The sequence below is a fragment of the Erpetoichthys calabaricus genome, chromosome 2, assembly GCF_900747795.2.
Source record: "Erpetoichthys calabaricus chromosome 2, fErpCal1.3, whole genome shotgun sequence".
Classification (NCBI taxonomy): Eukaryota; Metazoa; Chordata; class Cladistia; order Polypteriformes; family Polypteridae; genus Erpetoichthys; species Erpetoichthys calabaricus.
In genome coordinates, this window is record NC_041395.2 from 7,322,262 (window position 1) to 7,330,650 (window position 8,389).

General features: G+C 43.5%; 1 protein-coding gene across 2 annotated transcripts in view; it reads right to left on the reverse strand.

Moving 5' to 3' along the window:
* Positions 1-7,880, reverse strand: part of trim44 (tripartite motif containing 44) — a 312,379-nt gene extending 304,499 nt beyond the window's left edge. The window contains exon 1 of one of the 2 annotated variants that reach the window (XM_051923624.1): positions 6,962-7,880. In XM_051923624.1, coding sequence (XP_051779584.1) covers positions 6,962-7,504 — 543 coding nt within the window. In that variant the 5' untranslated portion in view covers positions 7,505-7,880. The remainder of the gene's footprint in view (positions 1-6,961) is intronic. The other variant, XM_051923623.1, reaches the window with a different exon arrangement.
* Positions 7,881-8,389: the final 509 nt, after the last annotated feature.

Sequence of the window (8,389 nt, forward strand, 5' to 3'; positions counted from 1 at the left end):
GGCGTACACAAGTTCTCCACTTGGTTTTGCAGACTGGCGGTACCCAGCGTCAAAGCAGTGCTACTATTTCTGTGTGGTCACCCTTTCTTTCTTAGATCCACATTCCTGACACGGCTTTATAAATACACTGAAATTAACTGCATATTGTTTATTAGTGTAATGCATCTGATTGTAATTAACCTGCAGCAATATAATGATCCAGGGAATAGCCATAGTATTGTGAATTTCCCATTGGGATTAATAAAGTATCTATCTATCTATCTATCTATCTATTCCAAATACCATAACTGCTTTAGCGTTGTTACTCTCACTGCATCTTCTTCTTCTTTCAGCTGCTCCCGTTAAGGGTTGCCACAGCAGATCATCTTTTTCCATATTACTCTCACTGCACCACTCGGAGTATTTATATCACTGTATCTGAGTGGGGAATCACAGTAGCAGCTGATCGGAAAGAGAATTATCAGTATACAGCATGAAGCAGACGCTGCCTGAGCCACGGCAAAATGCTTCAGAGACTTTCCTGTATGGACTTCGCGGTTTAGAAAAAGTTTCATCCCAAGAACTATAAACACACTCAATCAGTCCATCAAGTGCTCCTTGTAGAACTGTTTGGACTTATAAGTACAATCACCTCACTGTAAACTTACACTACAGTTATAATATTGCACAACCTGCGCCACTTTATAAAGCGCGTATGATGACGATATCATTTTTAAGATGAAATGCAGCAAAATATGTTGATTATACAGATAAAACTTTAACTTCATTTAAATGATCTGTATTGTTAATAATTAAACATGTGAGGACACGGTGCCACAGCGCTAGCTAGTTCAGGGATTGTTCCTGCATTGCGTTGTATTCTTGCTGGTGCTGACGCGACGCTGGAAGGATAGACGGACAGAATAATTAAACACGTACTACGAAGATATTTCAATGTTCCTTAAAAGTTTTGAAGAATCGGCGTTCTAAGCTTACAAATGGCTTCACGTCTATTATAGAGCTGATTGTGTATTTGGAGAAAGAAAAGTAAGGACAGGAATTGGAGGTTAGTACGTTTGAAAGAGAAAGTACTTCTGTAATAAATTATTTCATTGAAGTTTGCGCATGGCGCAGCAAGCCTCTTGCATGAGACATGAACAAGCACTGCGCCACCGTGTTCCCATGTTTAATAACATGCTTTCATTCCTATCATCATGAAAAAGATGTCACATATACATCTCAGTATTTGAATTATTGAGAGAGCTGTAATATCTCGAACGTAATGGATTCTGTGTCCTGTCGGAGAAAGAGAAAGCCCGTTTACGAAGCAGGTAGTGATTCACACACATAGAACATCAAATACAGAACAAAGCATTTAATGTGCTACTTTAGTTACAATGGGATTTGAGAAACTAGTAAATTAAATGATTTTAAGATGAAGTTTATGATGTTGTACTTTAATGGCAAAATAAACTACGTGATTAAAGTGGAAATTTCGAGATTAAAGTTGACATTTCGTGCCTTTTTCCTCACTGTGTGCCTATTTTTTTTTTCTGTACCCTAATAAGCTTTCATATGATACTCATACGGTGGGCTACGACTCGCCTTTTTACGGCGACTTTGATATGTGACTTTTTTTCATTTCGGGCACTGTGTGACTTTGTGAACTTGAGCTTTCAAGTTTCTCTGACACTGTCACTTGATCAACTTCCTTTTGTTGCTTATATAACTGTTTAAACCAACAAATAGTACGTTTTTCCTTTGCCTCCACTTGGTATTCACTGAAATTCTTATATTTTCCCCCGTGCTTTTCCCATTGTCTTTTCACGGAAGGCTATTTATATTGATTTGCATATTCAAAGAGGCATAATTCTGAGAGGAGTTGGGGCGGGACAGAAGGCGCGTGCACGTGCGTTATTTTTCACGCTGATCGGGATTTATGTAGCGGAAGAACGTGGAAGTCTGCATACGTACAGATTCCTGCATCTGGATTTTTCTGTGCGTACGCTTTTGTGCTTACACCATGTTATAGTGTGAGTTCTACACACAGCGTTATACATGAGGCCCCAGGACTGTGAGAGCAACACTGGATCACCACAAAGAACAGGCCTGTCTGCCTTTCTCTTCACTCTGCACTTAGAAATATACTGTAACAGCAGGTCAGGTCACTTGAAGACATTCTCAGATGATTCTGCACTTATGGGGTCTATTGACAAGGGGGGATGAGACGTGAGGGACTCTGAGAATTGTCTGCAACTCAACATCAGCAAAACCAAAGAACTGCTTATTGACGTTTGTCGCAACACCAAAGAAACTCGATGTCTGGTCAACATTCAGGAAGTGGGTGTAGAGATGGTGCATTGGTACAAGTGCTTGGAGGTCCACATCAGTGACAGGTTGGCCTGGTCTCATAACACAGAGGACTTAAAGAAGAAAGGGCAGAGCCGGCTTGTTGTTTCTTAGGAGACTGCGCATCATTAATGTGCGGGAAGAGAACCTTTAAATATTCTACAACTCTGTGATGGCGGGCATTATCACTTCAAAAGACAACCACCGAATCAACAAGCTAATTTAAAGGACAGGCTCAAGCAAGGCTGTAGAGTGAGAGTCGGAAGCAATTATTGGGTTACTGGAGTCCAATTCCGACTAAATGTAAATTGTAATATAATGTGTTCAAATTTCCAATTCGATGAAACGATTTTTTTCTTTCTTCTGGCCTTTAGATAAAAATGCAGCCTCTGTTTTAATTTTGTAAGGACTGTCTTTTGTCTAATGTTACTCCGTGTTCGTCAGTTGTCATACCACACGCACTTCAGAAGAGCTCATCCACCTGAAGCTAAGCACGTCTGCGTCCAGCCAGTACTTGGATGAGAGACCATCTGCGAAAAGCTTGGGCCGCTGCTGGAAAAGGTGCTGGTGAGGCCAGCAGGGGGCGCTTACCCTGTAGTCTGAAAGTGGATCCCAGTGCAGTGACAGAGACACTATTATAAACATGGTGCCGTCCTTTGGATGAGATGCAAAACTGAGTGTCTGGCTATCTGTGGTCATTAAAGATTCCTGGGCATCCTTTGTAAACAGTAGCGGGTATCCTGATGCTCTGGTTAATTTGCCCATCACAGCCTGATCATTCTGGACCCTCCTGATGTCCTAGTTAAATGACCCCCTAATCATTCCCTGTCTCTAATAACTTCACCACCTAATAGCTCAAGTGTGATGAGCATACCTACAATACTGGCTGCCATCGCATCATCCAGGTACATGCTGCACATTGGTGGTGGTTGAAGTGGCGCTTTCAGTAGTGAGAAAATCACTATATGAATGTAAAGAATTATTATTATTATTATTATTATTGAGCAAATTAGTGAATATAGGACTTAATTGTCTCCTCCTCTTTGTCAAATTTACTATGTTGTGATGGATTAGCATGTTGTGCACAGTTGCACCCAGCTGCTGGGAGTGCAAATCACAATGTACCAGTGCAGTGATGGGGACAGCGTGCTGTAAAAATGTCACCAGGGTTCAAATTAAACAGAGGTCCTGACTCTCTATGCTCATAAAAAATCCCTGTGTGGGGTATCCTGATGTTCTGGTTAATTTGCCCACCACGGCCTGATCATTCTGGACCCCCTAATCACCCCCCATCTACAGTTAGGTCCATAAATATTTGGACAGAGACCACTTTTTTCTCATTTTGGTTCTGCACATTACCACAATGAATTTGAAATGAAACAACTCCGATGCAGTTGAAGTGCAGACTTTCAGCTTTAATTCAGTGGGGTGAACAAAACGATTACATAAAAATGTGAGGGAACTAAAGCATTTTTTGAACACAATCCCTTCATTTCAGGGGCTCAAAAGTAATTGGACAAATGAAATAACTGGAAATCAAATGTTCATTTCTAATATTTGGTTGAAAACCCTTCGCTGGCAATGACAGCCTGAAGTCTTGAACTCCTGAACATCACCAGATGTTGGGTTTCCTCCTTTTTAATGCTCTGCCAGGCCTTTACTGCAGCGGCTTTCAGTTGCTGTTTGTTTGTGGGCCTTTCTGTCCGAAGTTTAGTCTTCAACAAGTGAAATGCCTGCTCAGTTGGGTTAAGATCAGGTGACTGACTTGGCCATTCAAGAACTTTCCACTTCTTTGCTTTAATAAACTCCTGGGTTGCTTTGGCTGTATGTTTTGTGTCATTGTCCATCTGTATCATGAATCAATTTGACTGCTGTATTTAGCTGGATTTGAGCAGACAGTATGTCTCTGAACACCTCAGAATTCATTCGGCTGCTTCTGTCCTGTGTCACATCATCAATATACACTAGTGTCCCAGTGCCACTGGCAGCCATGCACGCCCAAGCCATCACACTGCCTCCCTCCACTGTGTTTTACAGATGATGTGCTATACTTTGGATAATGAGCTGTTCCACGCCTTCTCCATACTTTTTTCTTGCCATCATTCTGGTAGAGGTTGATGTTGGTTTCATCTGTCCAAAGAATGTTTTTCCAGAACTGTGCTGGCTTTTTTAGATGTTCTTTAGCAAACTCCAATCTAGCCTTTCTATTCTTGAGGCTTATGAGTGGCTTGCACCTTGCAGTGCACCCTCTGTATTTACTTTCATGTAGTCTTCTCTTTATGGTAGACTTGGATATCGATACGCCCGCCTACCCCGTGCAGAGTGTTGTTCACTTGGTTGGCTGTTGTGAAGGGGTTTCTCTTCACCATGGAAATGATTCTGCGATCTGCATTGTCTTCCGTGGACGTCCAGGTCTTTTTGTGTTGCAGAGTTCACCAGTGCTTGCTTTCTTTCTCAGGATGGACCAAACTGTAGATTTTGCCACTCGTAATATTGGAGCAATTTCTCCGATGGGTTTTTTCTGTTTTCACAGTTTAAGGATGGCTTCTTTCACCGGCATGGAGAGCTCCTTTGACCGCATGTTGTCTGTTCACAGCAAAATCTTCCACATGGAAGCACCACACTTCAAATCAACTCCAGGCCTTTTATCTGCTTAATTGATAAGGACATAACGACGGACTTGACCACACCTGTCCATGAAATAGCCTTTGAGTCAATTGTCCAATTACTTTTGAGCCCCTGAAATGAAGAGATTGTGTTCACAAAATGCTTTAGTTGCCTCACATTTTTATGCAATCGTTTTGTTCACCCCACAGAATTAAAGCTGAAAGTCTGCACTTCAACTGCATCGGAGTTGTTTCATTTAAAATTCATTGTGGTGATGTACAGAACCAAAATTAGAAAAAATGTTGTCTCTGTCCAAATATTTATGGACCTAACTGTATCTCTCTCATCCTTTGACCACCTAATTGTTAACGTGTGATGATTGTACTGGCACAAAATGGCAGCCATCATTTGTGTCCTCAATTTTGACTCCCTTTGACCTCGGTTGGGTCTCATGTCTCCTTTTTATCTAAAGCTATTTTTAAGAGAAACTCCTGTGACAAACTTGATTCTTAACTGAAACATTCAGTAGATGCAAAGTCAATTTTACGTCTCATGAACAACTTTTGAGCAGTAAAACTTTTGGGTTACTGGAGTGAGAAAAAAATCTACCAACTCCAACTAAATGTAAATTGTAATAGAATGTGTTCAGATTTCCAGTTTGATTAAACTATTTTCTCTTCTGGGCTTTAGATAAAAATACAGCCTTTGTATTAATTTTGTAAGGTTTGTCTTTTGTTTAATGTCACTCAATGTTTGACATCTGCCATACCACACGCACCTCAGAAGAGCTCATCCACCTGAAGCTAAGCACGTCTGGGTCCGGCCAGTATGTGGAAGGAAGACCACCTGGGACAAGCTTGGGTCGCTGCTGGAAAAGGTGTTGGTGAGGCCATCAGGGGGCTCTTACCCTGTGGTCTGAAAGTGGATCCCAGTGCAGTGACAGAGACACTGTTATAAATATGGTGCCATCCTTTAGATGAGATATAAAACTGAAGTCCTGACTCTCTGTGGTCATTAAAGATCCCTGGGCATCCTTTGTAAAAAGTAGCGGGTATCCTGATCTCCTGGCTCAATTGCCCCCCCCCCAATAATTCCCTGTCTCTAATTGGCTGTCTGTCTCTCACCACTTCACCACCTAATAGCTCAAGTGTGATGAGCGTACCTACAATAATGGCTGCCGTTGCATCATCCAGGTAAATGCTGTGCATTGGTGGTGGTTGAAGCGGTGCTTTGAGTAGTGAGAAAATCACTATATGAATGTAAAGAATTATTATTATTATTATTGAGCAGATTAGTGAAAATAGGGCTGAATGGTCTCCTCCTCTTTGTCAAATTTACTATGTTGTGATGGATTAGCATGTCGTCCACAGTTGCTCCAAGCTGCTGGGAGTGCAAATCCCAATGCACCAGTGCAGTGACGGGGACAGCGTGCTGTAAAAATGTCACCATGCTTCAAATGAGACATTCAACCAAGGTCCTGACTCTCTGTGCTCATAAAAGATCCCTGGGCATCCTTTGTAAAGAGTGGCGGGTATCCTGATGCGCTGGTTAATTTACTCATCATGGCCTGATCATTCCGGACCCCCTATCTATTTCTCTCATCCCATCACCACCTAATTATTAACGTGTGGCAAGTGTACTGGCACAAAATGGCTGCCGTCATTAGTGTCCTCAATTTTGACTCCTTTTACCTCGGTTGGGTCTCGTGTCTCCTTTTTATCTAAACCTATTTTTAAAAGAAACTCCTGTGGCAAACTTGATTCTTAAGTGAAACATTCAGTAAACGCAAAGTCTATTTTACGTCTCATGAACAATCAAAGACCAACCCTTGAGCAGTACAACTTTTCCATGTCACTCACACCATTCTAACCTTCTCACTGGATTTTTCATATTAACATACATTTATATTTCATTTTGCATCATTTTAGGAGTCACACATTAAATGACAATAAAGGCATCCTGTTCCATTCTAACTTTTGAGAAAGATTTCTTTCAACAGTGCTGCCCAGCCCTTGTGTGCACTCACCCGAAAAGCTGCAAAGGCTTCTGGCAGAGTGATGATCTGGTGGTCCCGGTGCGACCCCTGTACAGCGCACAGCACACAGATGATCTTCTCGTCCGGTTTGCAGTAAAGCGTGCCCTCCTGGCCGTGTTCCTGACACCGCAGTCTCTCCACCGTGGCTGTGTTTCTAACCCGTGAAGTACCAGCCTGCTCATGGCCGTCGTCACTCTCTGCTTGGTGAGGTCCACCAGCCTGGGCATCGTCCATTTCTGGGCTGCAGGAAGCCCCCAGTACCTTCTCCTGAAGGCTGCCTTCTGCCTGCTCCATCGCCCTGGCGGAGGGGCGCATCCTCGCGCCGTACTCCACGAGATCGTGCAGGCTTCTTGTCTGGTGCTGTCTGCCATGCTCCTCACAAAACGCAAAGCTGCACTTGGCACAGAACTTGACGGCCGACTGAGGGTCGTCAGGGTCGCAGGCGTCACACGTCCCATCACTGGGCAGATCCTGCTCAACCGTCATGTCTTTGTTGAAGCTCCCACCTGGGTGGCCTGAGGCACCTGTCGCCATTACTGTCCTATTCTTGTATTTCTCACAAAGTTTTGCTGCTGCAGGAGCCTTCGTGACACGTTGAATGATCTAACTTTGTTATAACAGCTATGACCCTGGCACCTCACTTGCCTTGCCCCCAAATGTCAACTCTATGCCCCGCCAGCCGGTACACCAGCTTCTTTAAAACGGCGTCTTAACTGGTCAGGTTCTCTTTATTTTGGGTGCAGATATCAATCCCTCACCTCCTCGCCGCTTGTACAGCTGAGCGCAGCCCTTTGCGTTTTAAATAACACGCCAGCAAATGTTCAATTAAAAACAAAGCCGAATGGTTCCTAAAAGTGCGCTCCAAATCGCTACTTTCACTTTTGAAAAGCGCTCACTTCCTCAAAGGATTCCACTTCCGGGTCAGGCCACGCTGCTCGTCTCCAGGCAACGATGACGTGTTTTCAAGTTCAAACAGCAGAGCGTCTGTGCTCGGCAATAAAAACGCATTGTATGTGATAAGACAGCGGCTGGAAAATAATTGAACGAGTTACTAATAACCAAATATAATTCCGGACGAGAGATCGCTGCCTATAGGACCTGTGTAAATAACTGCAAGTGTAAACGTTACAAACAGTCTTCTAGTTTTGTACTTAAGATCAGTGAGTCAGTCAGTCAGTCATTATCCAACCCGCTATATCCTAACACAGGGTCACGGTGGTCTGCTGGAGACAATCCCAGCCAACACAGGGCGCAAGGCAGGAGCAAATCCCCAGGCAGGGCGCCAGCCCACCGCAGGGCACACACACGCACACACACACTAGGGACAATTTAGGACCACCAATGTACCTAACCTGCATGTCTTTGGACTGTGGGAGGAAACCGGAGCACCCGGAGGAAACCCACACAGACACGGGGAGA